This window comes from Aspergillus multicolor, assembly GCF_047715735.1.
Source record: "Aspergillus multicolor strain CBS 133.54 unplaced genomic scaffold BDW74scaffold_7, whole genome shotgun sequence".
In the NCBI taxonomy this organism is placed as follows: Eukaryota; Fungi; Ascomycota; class Eurotiomycetes; order Eurotiales; family Aspergillaceae; genus Aspergillus; species Aspergillus multicolor.
In genome coordinates, this window is record NW_027395958.1 from 590607 (window position 1) to 609563 (window position 18957).

Genomic DNA, 18957 nt, shown 5'->3' on the forward strand with positions numbered 1-18957 from the left:
TCCACTCATCGGCATGAGTAAACGCAATGCTTTCTTTCTTTTGCCCTGTCGTCGCACAAGTCGGAAGGTCATCAGGACAAGACCCCAGACACATCGACAAGGGGCAGGACCGGTCCAGGCCTGGACTGAGCCCCGGCCAATTTTGACGGCCGGAGCTGAGCCGCGGGGGTCTCTTAATATTCTCTGCAGGGAAGCTTCTGCTCATCACGGGGACTTCTTTTGGCTTCGACGTCCACCAAACACCATTTTTAAACAGGTATCATAGTTGAAGGGAACTGAAAACAATAATCTCTAGCTGTTTCTCGCTCTCCGCCGAACATCAGTGCCCGAGAGAACCCTTGTCGTCAATTCTTTCGTCCGGCTTAGACCAGACCCGGGCCCGCGGGCAATGCTTGTGCGACTCTTCTCCTCTCTACAGCCAATGGCTCACTGCTTATGCTGACCACCCACTAGGTACAATCCTACAAGAAGCCCTCTTCTCAGCCTTTAGGTTAGAGCTTATCCAAAAATACCACCATTAGCTCTCCCTATGGAGATTTGCGCTGCCTCGTATTCCACCGCTGTGGCGTTGGCAAACAGGGGTGAATTTGCGACCTGGGATCTGATTCGTGCTTTTACTCTAACTCCGTCCGGTCCGCAAAATGAGAATTGTCAGTTTGGGTGCTTCTTGGGCTTGGAGCCTTGGACATCAATAATTAGAAATGCTGGTGCCGCCGATATTGAGCACTGCCGGTGAAACTGTCCTTGGGCCCGAACAAGGGTTGCCTTGCTCACTCGTCGTAACCTCGGTGGGGGCTGGAAAAGTGCGAAACGGAGGAGAGGAGTGAGGCTCCGCTGTTGGGGTTCCTTATAATGATCCTGACGTCTTGTTGTTTGCTCGTCTTGTGTGCTCTTTATCTATACGAAAACTACCATCCACCTTATTGATCCACGCAACCTACCATGGGTGCCAGTCAGTCTTCACACCACTCCGCCACAAACGAATCCCTAGAATGGGGTCACAGTCTGCAGCGACACTATGACGGACACCGCCACTGGGCAAGCGGTGTCCGATCCAAGCGACCACAGCTCACCTCGGAGCAGCTCGATGCTCGACGGCTGGAGCTGAGTGGCCACCACAAGCAAGGGATTCAGGCCGATCCCAATGCTAGTGCCGATACTGTTGCCTGCTCAGAACGTCCACGTCGGTATCTCAACTTCTGGGGCAATGATGAGCACGAGAAATTCCCGGACCTTGACGTTTACTACAGCCCAACGAAAGGGTTTGCGCGTCGGCTGGTTGTGCAAGCAACCGATGATGCCCGGCTAGATAAGCGTCCACGACACTGGAATCACAGGAAACTTGTAGGAAACGCCCCTTTTGTGATCAGACTCGCCGAGATTTGCTTAGACCCCTTTGACCTTAAGCGCGTTGCCGGCGGCAGCCCTATAGATGAAGAGCAGAGGTCAGGGCATGTGAAAAAGGACAAGTTCTTCCCTCGACATAAACATATGACTGTGCTTCTAAAGCCCCTTCATTTTATTTTATCCGCAGTTCTCACATTGCTCTTTGCGTGGATTATTCAAGTCTTGATATCTGTCCAAGTTATCGCCTCGCCATGGACCGACGATGGCTCGGTCGAGCCTTACGAAGAGTACGAAAACGTTCACTGGAGATGGCCTAGACATGCCGTCAACGTCCTAGATCAGGCGCCCGGTAATCTAGAGCCACAGTCTGATACTCACAAGTCTATGATCCCGAAGCGTCTAGTCGTGAAGGGCGTAGACGGCAACTGGGAAGCGAAAGACACAAAGGACCTTCGAGACCGAAACACAGGCATGCTGCAGCCTTACATCTTTTTAAGTTTTACCAGGTCTAGCTACCCCGCCGTCGACTCGGTTTTACGGCCGTTTTTTCACTCGGTTGGAGAAGCTATTCTCGAGGCAGAGAATAAGGCAAGATTGCCAGATGAGCCTCCGATCAACGCTTTTTGGGTTGACACGGATTGCGTTTCGCACGGCAGACAGTACGAAGAAGATGTCAACACCATCTGCGACGCTGTCCGCTGCGCGAAGCGCGTGTACATCCTGCTACCCAGCGAAGGAGAAGCTGACAAACGAGCCTGGGGTAAGCGGATCTGGACTCTACCCGAGGTACTTCTTGCTGCAGAGAAAATCCGATATTACTGCGTGGCTCCGGTCTGGCAAACGCACATCCAGGCCATGCCAACCGAGTACACAAAGGTGGTGTTGTCGGATATGCGTGGAAGTTTCTGGCCTGCCCAATTCTACAAAGCGTCGGTCGTGCAGGACTCAGGGGAGGACGCGATCTCCCACCTAGTCGACCATTATACGAACCGTACCCAGCTCAGTGAGCTGCAATTGTTCACCTACGCAGTCCAGGCACTGGCCCGTCTCACCATGGGTGAGGGTATCAAAGGGTATGAAACCAAGCTCCTGGCCTATGCAGCTATGGGACTTCTTGCGTATCGACTCAAACCTCATCAAAAAGACAACGCCTTCCATGCCATTGCTCGCTTGTCTCTCGTGAATGATAGCAACCAACTCATTGAGCGTCTACTTTGTTTGTGGCCAAAGCCGACACCCATCATTGGGACTATGGGACTGCTCCATGACGTCGCCGAAGAAGATCAATACCGCACTCATTTGTGGGACATCCACCCGCTCTGTAGCGTGGTCGGAGTTGGCGATGAAGGCGACGACGACGAGGAAACCGCCTCCACGGTGATCTTGGACCGCTGCCGCGGGATCCCTATCCGCTGGAAGAGCTTCCCCCGACTGAACTATGCGAGAGACATGACCGGCTTCCGGGCGACTCTTTCGCAATGGGTTGTGTATCTGGGTGCCTGGTTCTTCCTGGCCGGATTCAACCTCTTTGGAACAATCGCAACCCTTGGTTTTTCAATGCTAGCCAACACTCACACGCTCGATGAGGGGAATTTGAAATACTCGCTATACGTGATCTTGGTGTACTTCGGTGTCGGCTGGGTCATCTCCTGGTTCAGCCCCCTCGCTGTTCGTCAGCTGTGCAACAGCGGCACCAAGGGCGTCTCCTGCCACCTTGTTGGCTTTGAGGGGACGATGCCACTTGACGATATTGAGACTAAAATATATGGCAATCATCATGGTCGCCTGTCCTATTCCCCCTCGTCTACCCCTTTCTGCAAGGACATGCGGAATCCCCATCTACGACAGGGCTTGGAGCAGGACCCCGATTACTGGGAGAGGATGCGAAAAGAGCTCAATATTTCTAATAGTCATCGGCTGTTTACCATTGTTGACACGGGCAGTTTGAGCGTATCTGTTATAGCCGCCGAAAGGCCACCGGTGGTTGCGCTTATCTGTGGCCGGGAGGGCGGCATGCTCCGCACTGTGCTCTGCAGTTGGCGATTTGAGACCAATACCTTATACCGCGAAGGGGTGATGCGCATGCGCAGCTCACTGGAGGAGATTGCGAGGCCGAATGACTGGCTGAAAATCAGCTTTGCTAGTCAGGGGGATGTGAGTCGTATGCGAGGAATGGCGAGGAAGACATGATGATTTATTTCGGAGATTTACCAGTCTATCAGTCTTTGTTCTCTCGATATAACATGTGACCCTATGCTGTCGCGATACTAATACAACTCTTCTGATTCATAATCTCAGCGCAACAACCCCCTTTGGCGTATCAACCCCCTCCAAAACCGTCGGATCCTCGTGGAACAACCCAGTCTCGACAAACTCTTTCAGTATCCCAAGCACGCTACGTTCGATGACCACAACGGACGGATCAAAATGACCATCTTCCATCTCAATGTCAGTGACAGGTGCTGTCATGACGCGGCCCAGAAACTTCAAAGCACATTCCAACTCTTTTCTGTCCCTGATGCCACTAAGGAAAGCAGGCATATACGTCGGCTGGATAGCAGGCTTGCCTCTAGCTCCAAAAGCACTGAGGGCCTGCGCCAACTCCTCCTTGGTACTCGGATCCAGGTCTCTCCATGTAGACTGAAATAGTTCAGCCGTCTGCGCACTCGTGACGTTCCCCATGCACAGCAGGCGCATGAATGCCCGGTTATCGCTCGTCATATGGTATGCAAGGAATTCATCCAGAAGATGAATACCCACAACACCCCGATCGATCAAAAACGCCGCCCGTCGCCTCAACACGGTATCATAAGCCTCTTGGAGATCCATCGCCCCCTCAAAGGCCGCGCAGCATGTCTCAAAAACCCCACGGTACGAGTCAAAAACCGCCTCGCTCAGTTTCCCCGCGCACGTCCAGTCCATGTGTCCGCCCGCACCAGCAATATCGAGCAGCTGCTCCATGAAGCGGAGGTAGAAAGCGCGCCAGCATCCGCGCAGATTATCCGGACCTTCCTCCTTCCGGAGATCCAGAAGTGCCGCAAGACAGACGGGGGCATTTTCGGCCTGCGCGCGTTGGCCTAGATTAAACGTACTCGCGAGCTTCAGGCCGGAAAGTGCGATTTCTCGATATGCGGCGGGTAAGCGATCCAGGGACGGGACGAGACCGGCTTCGTGGGCCTTGAGGAGAATTAAGTCGTGGTTTTCGTGCGATATATCGCTTCCTGTGATGCTTTTGTACTCCTTTGCGAGGTTGGGGTCTTTGCCCAGGTCGTTGGTGATTATCAGTGTGATGAGGGTGTATAGTGCGTCTGCGTCTGGCCGTGCATCAGCATCAGCCGGCACCACCTGCATGACGCGCTCGTAAAAGTCGGTAATCCATTTGAAGGATCCTCGCGAGAGACTTTCTTCTTGTTCTCGTGATGGGTTTGTGTGACTGTGAGTGCCCGTGCGACTGCCAATCCCAATGCCCGTGAAGCTCGCGTAATCCCTGCGGTGGATCCAGCGCAGCGCGAGCAGGCCGACGAGCGTGCGGTTGACTTCGTCGTATTCTTCTCCGAAGAGGATGTGTGATGGGGATGGGGTGCTGTGTTCCAAGGGGTTCTGGTCGTGCTCTCGGACTGAGTAAGCGCGTCTGAGACGGTCGATCTCTGTTGGGAATTCGGTGTAAATTTGGTGGATGAGGGATTCTGGTGGCGTTGAGAAGAGGGTGTCTGGGTTCGCGCATGCTTCGAGGAGTGATATGCTTTGATCCATTATTGCGTATTTTTTTGGGATTGCGAGAAGGAGGAGGATGATGAGGTGGGGAATGGGGGGTAGGTAGGTAGGTTGCCGTGCACAGCCACACTGTCAGTGTACCTAAGGCTGACAGGGATCTGCTGCAGAGGGGTCAAGTGATGCTATTGGCCCATTGTCTTCTGCTTTGTCTGCCTAGCATCAACATCGCCCTGCTGAACCAAGCTTCAGTACATCGTTCTTGGCCAAGTTCTCCTCCTGGAGGGCAGAAAGCCACCTGCGCATTCGGGAACCGTTGTGCAAAATGTCGCTGGAGACCGGGGCGCTCGGCTTCCTACCTTGAGCACACTCGCCCACTAATTCCCACCCTGGCCTCTTCCAGGGTTGTCGTGGGCTAATTCCATCGCGGGCGTATACCCCTCTCACATGTGCGGGGATCATTGCGTCAACTCATCGACGATACAGAGCTCGACGCCAACCATACCTATTCTCGTTTTCCAATTCGCTCGAGGGGATCTATCTAGCCATTGGGGAGGGCACAATTTCACTGACTCCCGAGGCCACATTTCAGAAGGAAGTGAGTCTTGTTTCGATGTACGCACGGTTGATCATGACCTTGATCATTATTAATGTGATGGAATCATGCTGATGGTTTCGCTTTTCTAACAGTCACCGCAATACCACCGAGGAGACGGCAGCCTTCCACGCCATCGAAGATGAGCTCCTCTTCGGACAAGCCGGGGCCAGTTCCAGCTGTCGGTAGCAGCTGCGTCAGGTACTCCGGTTTCCTCAAATAAGCATGAAAAAGCTTTTCACTGCAATGTTCAAAGGATGTAACTCCAGGACAGGATCGGTGTATTGCGATTCCTTTTATTGGGCCGCCCAATGCCACAAAGAAAACGGTGGGAAGCTTTGCAAAGACGAGTTCCTTTGGCTGGGTATCCGAACAGCCTTACGCTCAATCGCCCTCCACGCACTGATGTTCTTGGACAACACCATAAATACTTAGCACAATAAACTCTAGCCATTCAAACTATCATTCTAGAATGAACACGCATGGGGCTGCATCCAGGGCCCACGGATCACATGTGCTAACTTATTGTTTTGCGGGCTCTTATTTATCCAGATTCTGGCGAGGTTGAACAAGGGAGGCTTGGCTGCAGGGCTGCTGCCTATTCTGCCTATTCGCCCAGGCGTCAGCTCCTTCGGCATAACTCCAGCCTACTACATCACCACATACTTAAACCGCTGGTAAATCACTTCTCCTAGACTATCACTCTTTCATACTCTATCTCGTCTTAATCATGGATCCGCCTCACATCGAATACCGGCACTCAATCGCCGAGCTAGAAGATGAGGTCAACAAGATATTGATCGAAGACTGCAAGATCGACGCTTGCGTCGACCTATTCCTCTCCCGCATGCTACCTTTCAAATCGAGAGGAAACCAGTATACGTACTACGACTATTCCGGGTCCTATGGCTTTTGGTCTCTCCTCGAGTCAGCGCCTGGAGAGACAAAGGCAGCGGCGACGGCGGAGTTGAGGCAGAATGTCGACCGAATTTTGCCAGGTTTTCTTGATGGTTATGACGGCGACGTCTTCAAACATGAGAGGATCTATACGCGTATTAACACGAGGTGGCAGGGGGTGAATTCGTATAAGAACGATGCGGACCGCAAGAACAGCATTCCGCGGTCGCTCGTGGATACCCTCATGGAGAAGCAGTATCGGGAACGTGCTGGGCTGAGCGACATTTCCTCCGACGAGAAGGCTGCATTTACCGAGTCGTGTCGCCAGCTGCAGAGCATTATCGAGGGCGCGCATGCTACGGCTTCGTTTTCCTGTGGTGGCTCGATCCCCATTGTCCGCGGTGATCTTAAGGCTAGGGAAGATATGCAACCTGCTTCGTCTCCAATCAATATATTTTGGAGCAAAGGCGATGACGCTACGGCGAGCAAGCTCGTTTTACCCCTCGACGGATCCGTCCCGGAGACTCACCCAGACACGCTCCGTCATCTCGTCGTGGATTGCGACCCTGCAAGTTTTGGGAGAGGACAGCAGGACGTGATTGACCCGGAATATCGGCGAGCAGGAAAGATCAACGGCGACCAATTTGCGACGAGCTTCCATCCGGCGGACTTCGGGATTTTGGAGAATTTATCTCAGGTCCTTCTCCCGAGCATCAGCAGCGAAACCGACAACCAGTTAGGGTTTCGGAAGATCACGGCGGAGCTGTATAAGCTGAATGTAAGCTGAGATATTTGAGCTATGTGCAGGATTCTAAAGCATGCAGGTATACTCAGGTCCATCAGGACACTTCCGAAAACATGTCGACACCCCGCGCGCGACAAGCCAGATTGGATCGCTTGTCGTCTGTCTTCCGTCGCCTTTCCAGGGTGGTAAGCTGTCTGTGGAGCATCACGGGCAAAAGGTCGAGTTCGACTGGAGCGAAAAGAGCGAGACAAGCATCCAGTGGGCTGCATTCTACAGCGACTGCGAGCATGAGATCGAGACCATCACTGCGGGTGATAGAGTCACGCTGACCTACAACCTTTATGTCACTGAGCCCTTCAGTGTGGGCATCTCGTCGCCTACGTCGATTGTGGACCCCAAGGCCTATCCTGCGTACCCGTGGATTAGAAATCTCCTGGACCAAGAAGATTTCATGAAGGATGGTAAGTCTCTCTTGTCTATCCTGCTGCTTTACTAACAAAAATGGTTAGGCGGCGTTCTAGGAATATTCTGCTCACACGCATACCCACACTCCTCTAACCTTGCCGAACTCCGCCTCCCCCGGGCCCTCAAAGGCGCAGACCTAGTCCTCTACTCCGTCTTCAAGTCCCTCAACATAGACGTGGAAGTCCTTCCAATCCTCGAGAAAGACGGACACTATTGCGCTGAGGATCCGTCGCTCGGTATCACCGGCACGGTGCCCGAAGATGACGTTGACATCGCGCCCAATGGACGTCGGCAGCGTCGTCGCTTCTATATGGACGAGTACGACTACGACAGCCGCGGGACGCTCCAGAAATTCATTGAGAAGGATGAAAAGATACAGCCTCACTACGTCGAGCTTCTCCCCTCTGCTACGGCGGCTGAACTTGAGGATATTGACCGAAGATGGAAAGCGCTCATGCTGTCGCGCCGTGTGTGCGGGATGCAAGCTCTCGCTAGGAATTTCGCCGATGGTGACTTTCCTGTGAAGGAGAATAGTACGCACCTAAGCCCCGGTGTGCAGGTTGGACTATCGCACCGTCCGTACAAGACGTTCGATTATGGCTATGACCAGGGTCTTGACGAGGTAAGCTTACCTACCCAATCCCAGGCACTCCGTTACTACCTGTATCTCGTAAACTAACTTTCAATTCTCCAAAAGGTCATACAGTCCATCTGGCCAGTCCAGTATCTCCCCGGCGTCACCTGGATCACGGGGCCGAAGCACGAGGAGATGGCATTTAGCCAGATTGCGTATGGCAATGAGGCTTCCATTGGGACGAGATACTCGTGTGCTGCTATTTTGGCTGTTGTTCCGCCGGCTAAGGAGAGGGTTGGGATCCTTAGTCGGGGTTAACTACACTGTCAACGAGAATTTGAGGGTATGAGGCTAGGCGATGGATTTTGCTGATATAACGGGATAAGATGGTAATATGACAGGACGATGACCATAGGATTCGGGAGGAACTTATTTGGCTTTTCGTTTTACTCATGCCGCGTTCTCTACGGCCTCCTTCTGTACCGGGGCGATAACCGTGCAGGTAGTCTGTTGGAGAGGGAAGGGGGCCGGCGGTTGCTCCATGTCGCAGTCTGCAGCTTCCTGATCTTTTATCGCGATTGGGCAGGTACAAAATAAGACGTCATTGAGTCAATATTCTGTCTAATTGTCTAGTTCTGTTTACCTTGATCTTATGGCTCCATTTCACGCTCACTCGCTCAACTGGATTACGATGTTGCCTAGTACCTACTTTAACCCAAACACCCAGTCCAAAATATGCACTGTGCTCAAAAGCCCAACGCCCGAGTAACACTCTGAAACCACGCAGTGACCCTCGCAAAAACGTCACAGTCTGTCTTGCCTACTTCGGCGTCTTCGAAAGCCGGGAATTCCTGCAGGACCTCGGCCTGCTTTGGCTGACTCGGTGTCTGGCTCTGGGTCGAGATTTGGCTCCAGCTCGCTGGTATTGTCTCCTTGAGTTCAACACTGCGAGGCGAGTTTGAACCGGCTGGAGTCGACGTCGACTCGAAGCTCGGGGTCTCTTCTTCCGGCGAATCAGGCATGTCGGTGTCGATGGAGCGGAACGCCTCCCGGTCAGAGACGGGCGACGAGGGAGCCTGGACGTCAATGGATATAAAGCTTTGTGTGCTGGGTGCAGATGAGGGTGGTACCTCGGCGATAGCTGGCTCTAGCTCGGGCTGGGATTGATCGGATTCGACCTCGGCCGGCAGGAAGGTGTCCGCCGTCGGAGGGAACGCATTCTCAGGTGAGTTGGGAGTAACAACCTCCGGTTCTGTCTGTGTCTGCGTGTCGGGCCGAAAAGACCCAGACGGAGTTGGGGCTTCTGGGGCTGAAGGCGCCTCGATACCGGCTGCTTCTGGTTCTCGTTCTGGTTCATGCCTGGCATTCTCTGGGTCATTGGAGGGTGAGGGTACAATGACAATCGCATCGCTTTGTTCTTCTGCAATACTCCCAGCGCGCTTATTCCCATGCACTGGGTATTCAACTTGAAGAACCTCTTGACCGTAACCAGACCTCTTCCCCCCCTCATACAGAGGCAGCTCAGCCTCTCTAGGATTACACTCAAACCAGGGATGGTCCAGGACCTGCAGAATATTCGGCCTCATCGCCGGATCCAAGCTCGTCATGGTGAAGATTAGATCTTCAAAAAGTTCTCTCTCCTCCTCAACAAGCGGTTTATGCCATCCGTATCCCCAGCTACTGGATAACTTGAGAAGATGCCCTATCTCCTCGGCCATTCTCTGCTGCAGGGTCCGTCGCCTCACAGAATCTCCGTCCTCGTAGAACGGGTGGTCATCATTCTCAGGGTCGAAGTTCTCAATCTCCAGCAAAGACAGTACAGTCAAGTCCGCGCAGTCCAGCGGCGGCTCTCCCTCTCGCTTTTCAATGGCGATGGCGGGTTGCGACCATAACGGCTCGGGGAGTTTGCCTAGCTGATGGATCATGGCGGCGAGATACCCGGCTAAACTTGATTCCTGGGTATAGAAAAATCGCGACCCGAGGCGGATCTCGAACATTGTGGCTGCTAGCGCCCATATATCGCTGGCGAGCCCGAAGTCGTTCTGCAGGACGAGTTCGGGGGATGCGTAGTCGAAGGGAATGCCGTTGCGGTCTGGTTTGTGGTCGAGGTTGATGTGGAAGGACTCGCCGTAGTCGATTACGCAGAGTTGGTCGGTGAGGAGGCGGGTTGACATCCAGAGGACCGGGCGGAGGATGTATCTAGGTGGATTTGCCTCTGGGTCTGCGTCTTCGAACTTGAGAACATGCATTCCTTCTGGCTCGCCTAGGATCTGTTCGACTTCTTGCTCCGTTAGGCCGTCTAGGCCCTCGACGCGGCGGAGGAGATTCGAGGGTCGGAAATCTGCAGTGGCTTGTGGTTAGTATTTTCACTCGTGCCTAGCGGGACTGACTAGATAAGCCACGGAAAAAGAAAAGACATACCTCCATGACAAATACAATTTCGATGAAGGACAGCCATCGCATCCGCGGCCTGCCTTGCGAGATTCCGCAGGTAGTCATGCGGTTCCGACACTGTCGCATCGATATCCCCCAAGGGGGGCCCAGCAACCGGATAAACAAGACAATCGTGGAACCCATTCGGCCCATCATGCTCGAAGAATTTGTAAGGAAGAAGGCAGTACTTCTTGATATCGGGATCCGTTTCAGCGAGCTTATGCAGACGCCGCACGTTGTCAACCTCTTTATTCTGCAAGCCGGACAGCCGTCCCTGGACGATCTTCAACGCGACGTATCTTGTGGGCTCGTCGCCGAGAACGCGACACAACCAGGTATTCGCGAACCCGCCGTTCCCGAGCTTGTTGATCACCTTGTATTGATTCAGGGGACCTAAGCGATCACCGAGGTGCACTGGGTGATGGCTGCCGGGGAAGTAATCCCAGGGCCCTTCGCAGCCCTCAAGCATGTCGCTGACGCCCATGCCGTAGTTGACGGGACCGAAAGCACCGAGTCGCGAAGGCTCGGGCTCAATGGCCGGGTCTTCGGAGCTGTCTTTGGGGGGTTGGCTGTTTGATTCCTCGCGTGCATCCTGCTCCTGCTTTTCTGGTCGATACTCTGGTGTTTTGTGATTTGCGGCATCTAGGGCGAGGACCGGGACTGGTTCCGGGCTGGGTGCGGGACAATCGAAGTCCTGTGCAGCGCAAGGCTCATATTGGGCCTGAAATGACATTTTGCTGATGCAATGAGGAAGTCGAGGTGTTTGCTGGTGATTAGATGGTTAGATGAAAGTAAATCGAAATGAAACACAGAGCAGCTACAGGGGATGAAGACGGTCGAGGGTATATGTACGGACTCGGCTTTGCAGGGAAAGTTGAATGTGGTTTTGAAGATCTTTGTTGAACTTGTCACAAAGAAACATTGAAACACCGCAGCTTCGAGTCGATACCCGTAGATCATCGAGGATCTTTGTCTCTGAATCCGAACAGGTACCTGGCTTGCTCTTACGGAACCTGGCAGCAAAGCAAAAGACTCCAAAAATATCACTGTCAGGACAATGAATGCGAAACGTCAAGACCATGGAAATATAAAGCCGATGCTTATGCTCACGAGGTCCAGGGTTGTAGACCTCGAATCCCGGTGGGCCTATCATAAGTCAATCTCTCTACACCAGTTGCCTTTTTAAACGGTACATGGGCATCGCACATAGAGATTTGTGTGCAGCTCAGAGGAAGTTCTCTTCATTACCTCCTCGCCATATTAAAACGCCTTGTCAACACCTCAGCAGACAAAGGTAAAGGTAAGGCAAAGGTCTTTCCCATTGTGCGTGTCATGGCGGCTTTGCCATTCTTCATGTCTCTATTCCTCTCGGAAAAGAACCAAGACAACCCAAGTTTCCCTGGAACAACCCTTTCACATACGTTCAATACATGAACGAGATGCGAAACGCGCGGCCCAGGGTAGCTACCACATCCTCAAAGAGGGTATATCGTGCAGATGACCACGTCATGAAAGGCCCTTTCTACCCACACGTTTGGAAGGCGTCAGGCATCATCACTGGAACCAGTTATGACAATAATGAAGAGGGTCTGCTATATATGACATGAAGGAGCAAGGTCAAGATGGCGAAGACGAATCTAATCTATACGCACAATACTTCCACACTGAAGAGATATACACCACTTTCTTTACTACGGTACTACTTTCGCGAAACTATCATGATGCCTGGCCTTTCACCCATCGTCGAGGCCCGAGCCTCGCAGACCCTAGCCCTAGCAAAGGCCAAAAGCAGAGCTATCGCCTCCAAAGACTCGCAAAGGCCCGCTTTGCCTTTGCCGACTGCGAAAACGGAGCTTGATTTGAGGTACAGCCACAGCCCTACATCCCCAACCCCAGATCCATACTGCCATAGAAATTGAACCTGACGTGAGCCTCAACACAGACAACCGAGCGCCAGCGCCAAAGCCGGACTGGGCGTTTTGAGCTCGAGACCGGCCATAGATCTATATGTCCCGCCGCATAGCAGACTGCGCTCAGATGCGCCCGCTGCACCTGCACTTGCTTCGCGGCTCTCTAGAACCGCAGCAGGGGCAGGGACAGGGACAGACCGCTATGTCCCGCCGCACTCGAGAGCAGACTACAAGTACTCGTACCCCATGGCGCCGCCGACGCACTCCAGGGCCGGGGCTGACCGGTACACGCCGGCTCACTCCAGGAGCGGATATGCGGCCGGGAATACGACCTCGACGCGCTCTCGGGCTCCTTATGGGCGCGCGCAAGCGCAACGCCGCGGGTCGGCGGAGCTGTTTATGAATGATAACTGTAACGGGACCAGTTACGCCTCTGATGAGTCTGGCGCCGGCTCTGGCTTCGGCTCAAGCTCCACCGCTGGGGGTGAGGAGTTGCGGGAAATGAAGCCGCGCGGGTATGTGCAGGCTGTGCAGAATCTCATGGGGAGGCTGCTTGATAAAGCGGAGGGGGAAGGAGAGCCCTCGAGGTCTGGGTCTTTGGAGAATCCGAAGGTATGCTTGTTGCTTGTCCTTGTCCTCTTTCGTTTTCCCTTTGCAGTATTTTGCCGTGCCGTACGTGGCAGTGGCAGTGGCAGTGGCGGGTTCTAACCTGAGTACCATCCATGGATATAGGTTCACTGGTTAAGAAGTGCGACCGGGAAGGGTATCAGCGACTCTCGCCGCGCTGAAATCGAGAGTATCTGCTACGACGTCTGTATCAAATACAACGTCAGCAATGCTTGGATCCGGTGAGTCCAGTCCAGTCTTTGTTCTTTCTGCTATTGTCCGGGAGGTACCGTATGCTAACAGCCCTGTCAGGTGCGTCGACCATAACCAAACCCGCGTACTAACCAAGACAGCCACCGGTGTCGTCGGCGTCATCAAGCCCGACGATCCCCATATCACTGCTCACCTAGGCACCACCACGCAATACGAATTCGACGCCCATATATATGTCGCCTATAATAATGGCAGCATGCGTCTTGCGCGTGAAGACGAGCGCATAACCATTAACCCCGACGGAACCAAGAAAGCCCTGAGCATCCTTGACCGACGAAATCTGCGTAGAGATGCACGGAAGTGGGGGTGGCTGCCGGATCCCGAAGGGAGCAGTGGTTCTGGATCCTGGAGAACTCAGGCTCAGACTCACAGTGATGCTATTGTTGTTGCTGACGCTGAAGCAGGAATTGGCTTTAGGGATGTTGCCCCTGCACCAATCCTTAAACTAGAAACCTCGATTGCTGGACTGACTTCCAGGACTGGGGATTGCTCGCTAGACACTGCGAAGCTGAGAACACCTGCTACGGCGACTAACACTTCTAGGACACCGGTTGCGGGGTGAGTTTGGATATTCGGAGACTGATCCACTGTTTGATGTTTACATATTATGGTTTGGTCTCGTAGACTTGATTTGACTTGATTTGATGTTGGCTCCTTGGGGAGCCCAATTGGAATAACAGGGCGTATAATTATGGATTTAGACTGCTGGGAGTATTTGGAGTATTGCTGTAGAGTGTTATTAGCCACAGATGTGGAGAATGTAGGATCTTAACTTACTGAGTAATTTCACAGGGCCTTGGTTAATCTTCGTTCCATCGATCATCTTTTAGCTGGCTAGGTAGAAAGGTACCATCAGTTTGTGGATGTTGTTCGAGTCTGAACGGGCGCAAAAAGCCCAGAGATATATCTCTTGGTTACGACAAGGACCCCAAATCCGCCAAGATCGCAACCTCGGCACATTTCGTCATGCAATGTCAATGCATGGTTGTTTGCGAATACAATACGTAATAACGAGCACATTTTCCAACAAGTTTCCATAGTCTAGTGGTTAGGACGGCGGTCTCATATTACATGACGATTCCTATCTAAAGGAGTTGCAATCCGCAAGCACGAGTTCGATTCTCGTTGGAAGCATTTTCTTTTTCGCATTAGAATTTTTGTTTGTCGCCGTGGGTGTCCAGTGTCCACTACCGTAGCTTTGTAGGCGGGGGTGTGGAGAATGGGCCTGGATGAACCGGTCATGGTAACCCGGCGACTGGGCAGGGTCCTACGGAGTAGACCCAGGCTGGGCATGGCGCTTTTTTGGCATCTGCTATAGAGCCACTCCGGCCTGGCACGGAAAAACTCACGGTTCGGCCGTCAGTCAATGGATCTCACATCCTTGACTGCGCGACTGTTGCATCATCAATCCTGGCGAGCTTTATGTCTGCCGGCCAACGCCATGGAGGAATGAATTGCCGGCCATGAGTGGACAGGGAATAAGAGGCATGGGCTACCGAGATACCGATGCGTTTATGCCTTGTCAAATACCTATGGGCAACGTGGTCAAGTGCAAGCGCGTGGTGTGCTGTTTGATGCATTGCCCATGTATAGAGTCAATAGCCTCATGTACGTCCGCGGCAATGCACAGTGACGTTGAGAGGTTATAGTGCCTACTGCAGCGTAGACACTAGCGAGCCAAGTATCCCGAGGCATATGATCAATACAACTACCGCGGAGAATGGAGAAAAGAGTCATCCCAAAGAAACCGGGTATCATTATTACCAGTACGTAGCAGTAGCAGTAGCAGCAGCAGCAGTCTATAGTACAAGCCAAGCCTGGCCAAGCACGCAATGCAAACCCATCCCATCTTGATCCCATATTAGAAGTACAGTATAGGTGGTTGTATCCAACGTAAAGACAAAACAAAGGAAAGAAAAAAAATGAAAAAAAAGAGCAAAGTCGTAACCTCGTACCAGCGCCATAACGCTTTTATCTAAGCATCCAAGCTCGAGTCTAAGCCATCGTCGACTCAGCACTCCCGCGTCCATTAGCGTGGGCCTCTTTATCAGCGATTCCGCCATTCTCGAGACTCCGGCCGTACTTCGACTTGGGGCCGTACTGGTCGTCGTGGTTTTGGGATTTCCAGAGGATGATCGTGCTGGCACACGATCAGCAAAGTCGATAGGAAGCAAGGGGTTGGGGACTAGCATACCTAACAACGCAGAAGACCCACCCGGGCCAGGCGAGGACCACGGCGGCGATGACTTTGGGGTTATCGTGGTAGGCTGGGATGTGTTAGACGATCCACCATGGAAGATAAGGGAAACACAGATGAGGACGTACTGTAAGAAGGCTTCTTCGTATATTCCAAGCGATACGTCTGCGCAGTCTCGGGGTCCGTGCCCGTAACAACGGCATTGTGTAGAGCGCCGATGCACTAAGACAAACAAGTCAGCATCACCATTCGCATAGCCGCCTTTCCTCCAATTCCCAAGTATAAATCCAGGAGGTGAGCGTACGGTAATCGTCAACGCCGAACTCAGCATCATTATCGTAACCACAACGGACGAAATCTTCCAGCTAATGCGCACATGCTTGCACTCGTGTCGCTCGGGCCAAAAGAGATCGAAGAAGAATGCTGCGCCGAAGATAAACGCCACCGCGATGCCCACGAAGATGTTGTATGAAAAGGCGCCGATAAAGCTATTGTTGTGGATTTTGACCCCGGGGTGTTGGCCTTGGATGTAGCTTTGTTGGTCGAGGTAGTCTGCCACGGACAAAGGAGTTAGTATTGTGTATAGTGACATTGGGATGGGAGAGGAGTATGAGGCGAACCTGAGAACGCAGCAGTTCCAACAGACTCCGAGCAAACACAGAGGATCATAGCGAGCTGGTAAACAATCATCTTCGTACGACGCAGATGGTACGCTTTATTGAACATGTTCGCGGACTTGAACTTGCTGAATCGGATCTCGTGGAGATCCAGGCCCCAAATGACTGTCATTTTGGCTGAATACTTTGTTGCCTGCTCGTTTCTTTTGGGAGGATGGGGTTTGAGGCGTGAGAAAAACTCTGATTGAAGTCGGCTGGATCGATCTAGAAAGGAAGATGGAGAAGGAGGAAGGGAGCCGTAAAGTAGGCAGAACAGAAATGGAATGACAAATTCACCGCTGTTGCTCTGCAGTCTGATCGTTGCACTGAAGCGCTCTGATTTGGCCGGGCAGAAGTGTATGATGAAGTGCGAACCAGGGATCAAGCTCAGGGCAAGCATTTGGGCCTGACGGTGGGTGAGGTCATGGTGGGTTGCACGGTGATGTCATCGCTCCTTGCGGAGTATGCGGCCGATCGTGACAACACTGACAGCACACACTGCAGTGGTTCTTCATAAGAACCTAAATTTAGGCTATTACGACTATTGAGAAACTACCGATGTCGTACAGGATAATTAACAGCGTGACTCTGTTGCTCGTACGTGACCTCGCGACTTGTTGACTGCCAGCGACAGCATTGTTTTGATCGCGAACGGATATACGGGAGCAACGCCAAGCTCTACACAACCACCATCCCCTGACTCGTGATGATTGGGCGCCCCTCAGGGATCATCGACTCTTATTATAATGAAGTCACTGCCCAGCCATCGCGATCTTCACTACGTACGCTACTCCCGCCCTACGGCTCGGCAGCTCAGAGCTCCCCCTTCAACGCCGCGACAACCGCGTCACCAAACTCCTTCGTCCCCGTCTTCCCACCCAGGTCAGACGTACGAATGCCCTTATCCAAAACAGTCCGCACCGCATCCTCGATCTGTCGCGCCTCGGCCTCCATGTTGAATGAGTACCGGAACATAAGCGCGACGCAGAGGATCATCGCTGTCGGGTTCGCGATGTTCTGACCAGCGATCCTGTTATTGTTAGCGATACAAACTCGGATCTATTTCTTAGGCGAGTGACATACGTCGGCGCGGACCCGTGCGTCGGCTCATATAAACCATGTACCTTGGTCTCCTCGCCCGGCTTCGGCAGACCATCCAGACTCGCACTCGGCAAGACGCCCAGGGTTCCGACCAGCGAGCCCGCTTGGTCAGAGACCATATCGCCAAAGGTGTTGTCGGCCAAAATAACACCGTTCAAGACGCGCGGGTTTGTTGCCATGATGAGGGATGCTGAGTCGGCGAGCTGATGAATCAGCTTGACCTGCGGGTACTCCTCGGTCATTGTCTTCTCGACAACCCGCCGCCACAGACGCGATGAAGCAAGGACGTTTGCTTTGTCGAGCGAGATCACGGGCCAGGGAGGATCGTGCCGCAGAGCGAGCTCCGCCGAGAGACGCGTGATGCGCTGGATTTCGGGCGTCGAATAGCCCCATTCGTCCATTGCTGCACGAGTTTAGAAGAAATATCGATCAGAGACTCGGGACCGACGTACCGTAATCATCTTCCTCAACCTTCTTCCCGAAGTATGCCCCTCCGCAGTTCTCCCTGACGACCACAAAATCCACTCCCTCGATAACCTCCTGCCGGAACGGACTGAAATCCCTCGCAATCTCCCTGCTGGGGCTATCGACGGAGCAAGGCCTCAAGTTCGCGTAAATGTCCATCGCCTTCCGTACCTGCAGAAGGCCTCCTTCAGGCCCGTCCAGTCCGCGCCGAATATGGTCCCATTTCGGACCGCCAACCGCAGCAAAGAGCACCGCATCCGAGGATACTGAGGCATCGAGGACCGATTGAGTCACGGACTTCCCATGCGCATCAATGCTGCACCCGCCGATAAGTTCGGTCTGCGTTTTGAACTGAACCGAGGAATTGTTGAAGAGGGAGAGGATCTTGACGGCTTCAGCCATGACTTCGGGCCCGATCCCGTCGCCGGGGAGGATGAGGATGTTGTATTCTTTCGCGGCCATGTTTGTTCCTGCACTCTCGCGATGGTGGGTACGGTGGAGGTGTCTGGGGTTTAGTTAGGGGACAGCACCCAGTATTTTATAGAACAGACCAAGAGTCGGAGAGTAGACCGAAATGCGGGGAAGGCCACCCCCCACCGGAAGACCCCCGATATCGCTGTCTCGGTTATATGATGCATGCTCGCAGATCTGAGGCGTTGCTAAAGTTGAGTCGGCTAAAGCTCGCTTTCAAGTTCTTGAATCAGCTGGAGACGATCGTGATGGGCTGTCGAGTCTCTTAGCAGAGTGAAAGAAACGAATAGCGTTGTCCATAAATATATATTGGACCTCTCACTTCTGTTTTGCCCATGGGAAGTAGCACATTTTTGATTAACCTGACACGCTGGCACCAAGATTCAAACGCAAGCAGAACTATTTATCTTGGTATTTCTCCAAAGGTGAGCCTCAAGACACTTGAAAAGGCCGTTGGCAGGAGCGAGGTTCGAACTCGAGGTTGGGCAGGAGCGTTCCCTCGGCAACCTTC

At 53.0% G+C, this 18957-nt stretch overlaps 6 protein-coding genes and 1 non-coding gene across 7 annotated transcripts; 4 read left to right on the forward strand and 3 right to left on the reverse strand.

The window, feature by feature from the left end:
• The first annotated feature begins 839 nt into the window (after positions 1–839).
• BDW74DRAFT_130949 (uncharacterized protein) lies at positions 840–3585 on the forward strand. The gene has a single exon (XM_073722284.1). The coding sequence runs from the start codon at positions 943–945 to the stop codon at positions 3535–3537; it is 2595 nt and encodes an 864-aa protein (XP_073585700.1). The 5' UTR covers positions 840–942; the 3' UTR covers positions 3538–3585.
• A 48-nt stretch (positions 3586–3633) lies between these two features.
• On the reverse strand, positions 3634–5100 carry BDW74DRAFT_176570 (uncharacterized protein; the record flags this gene model as incomplete). Its single annotated transcript, XM_073728641.1, has 1 exon — positions 3634–5100. The coding sequence occupies one exon, from the start codon at positions 5098–5100 to the stop codon at positions 3634–3636; it is 1467 nt and encodes a 488-aa protein (XP_073585701.1).
• Positions 5101–6229: 1129 nt separating this feature from the next.
• On the forward strand, positions 6230–8866 carry BDW74DRAFT_130997 (2OG-Fe(II) oxygenase). Its single transcript, XM_073722285.1, has 4 exons — positions 6230–7328; positions 7375–7756; positions 7805–8382; positions 8458–8866. The coding sequence occupies exons 1-4, from the start codon at positions 6384–6386 to the stop codon at positions 8650–8652; spliced, it is 2100 nt and encodes a 699-aa protein (XP_073585702.1). The 5' UTR covers positions 6230–6383; the 3' UTR covers positions 8653–8866.
• A 3079-nt stretch (positions 8867–11945) lies between these two features.
• On the forward strand, positions 11946–13604 carry BDW74DRAFT_131035 (uncharacterized protein). Its single transcript, XM_073722286.1, has 3 exons — positions 11946–12631; positions 12710–13525; positions 13596–13604. The coding sequence occupies exons 1-2, from the start codon at positions 12390–12392 to the stop codon at positions 13383–13385; spliced, it is 918 nt and encodes a 305-aa protein (XP_073585703.1). The 5' UTR covers positions 11946–12389; the 3' UTR covers positions 13386–13525; positions 13596–13604.
• A 982-nt stretch (positions 13605–14586) lies between these two features.
• Positions 14587–14690, forward strand: BDW74DRAFT_t94. The gene has a single exon. It is a non-coding gene; the product is annotated as a tRNA-Met (tRNA).
• A 602-nt stretch (positions 14691–15292) lies between these two features.
• Positions 15293–16818, reverse strand: BDW74DRAFT_150096 (uncharacterized protein). Its single transcript, XM_073723966.1, has 5 exons — positions 16374–16818; positions 16058–16305; positions 15882–15975; positions 15751–15823; positions 15293–15696 (listed from the first exon to the last, which is right to left on the reverse strand). The coding sequence occupies exons 1-5, from the start codon at positions 16807–16809 to the stop codon at positions 15552–15554; spliced, it is 996 nt and encodes a 331-aa protein (XP_073585704.1). The 5' UTR covers positions 16810–16818; the 3' UTR covers positions 15293–15551.
• Positions 16790–18775, reverse strand: BDW74DRAFT_131076 (3-isopropylmalate dehydrogenase). Its single transcript, XM_073722288.1, has 3 exons — positions 17963–18775; positions 17493–17913; positions 16790–17439 (listed from the first exon to the last, which is right to left on the reverse strand). Exons 1-3 carry the CDS (start codon positions 18435–18437, stop codon positions 17223–17225), a joined length of 1113 nt encoding a protein of 370 aa, XP_073585705.1. The 5' UTR covers positions 18438–18775; the 3' UTR covers positions 16790–17222.
• Positions 18776–18957: the final 182 nt, after the last annotated feature.

Bases quoted from the DNA above. Each gene is read 5' to 3' on its own strand.
- BDW74DRAFT_131076 (XM_073722288.1), bottom strand. From the start codon at position 18,437: ATGGCCGCGAAAGAATACAACATCCTCATCCTCCCCGGCGACGGGATC. The intron at 17,914-17,962 runs GTACGTCGGTCC...AAACTCGTGCAG, and splicing joins GGTTGAGGAAGATGATTACG to CAATGGACGAATGGGGCTAT. The intron at 17,440-17,492 runs GTATGTCACTCG...TAACAATAACAG, and splicing joins ACGCACGGGTCCGCGCCGAC to GATCGCTGGTCAGAACATCG.
- BDW74DRAFT_130997 (XM_073722285.1), top strand. From the start codon at position 6,384: ATGGATCCGCCTCACATCGAATACCGGCACTCAATCGCCGAGCTAGAA. The intron at 7,329-7,374 runs GTAAGCTGAGAT...TAAAGCATGCAG, and splicing joins CGGAGCTGTATAAGCTGAAT to GTATACTCAGGTCCATCAGG. The intron at 8,383-8,457 runs GTAAGCTTACCT...ATTCTCCAAAAG, and splicing joins ATGACCAGGGTCTTGACGAG to GTCATACAGTCCATCTGGCC.
- BDW74DRAFT_131035 (XM_073722286.1), top strand. From the start codon at position 12,390: ATGGCGAAGACGAATCTAATCTATACGCACAATACTTCCACACTGAAG. The intron at 12,632-12,709 runs GTACAGCCACAG...GCCTCAACACAG, and splicing joins AAAACGGAGCTTGATTTGAG to ACAACCGAGCGCCAGCGCCA.
- BDW74DRAFT_150096 (XM_073723966.1), bottom strand. From the start codon at position 16,809: ATGCTTGCCCTGAGCTTGATCCCTGGTTCGCACTTCATCATACACTTC. The intron at 15,976-16,057 runs GTACGCTCACCT...TGTTTGTCTTAG, and splicing joins GTTCGGCGTTGACGATTACC to TGCATCGGCGCTCTACACAA. The intron at 15,697-15,750 runs GTATGCTAGTCC...ATCGTGTGCCAG, and splicing joins TGGGTCTTCTGCGTTGTTAG to CACGATCATCCTCTGGAAAT.
- BDW74DRAFT_130949 (XM_073722284.1), top strand. From the start codon at position 943: ATGGGTGCCAGTCAGTCTTCACACCACTCCGCCACAAACGAATCCCTA.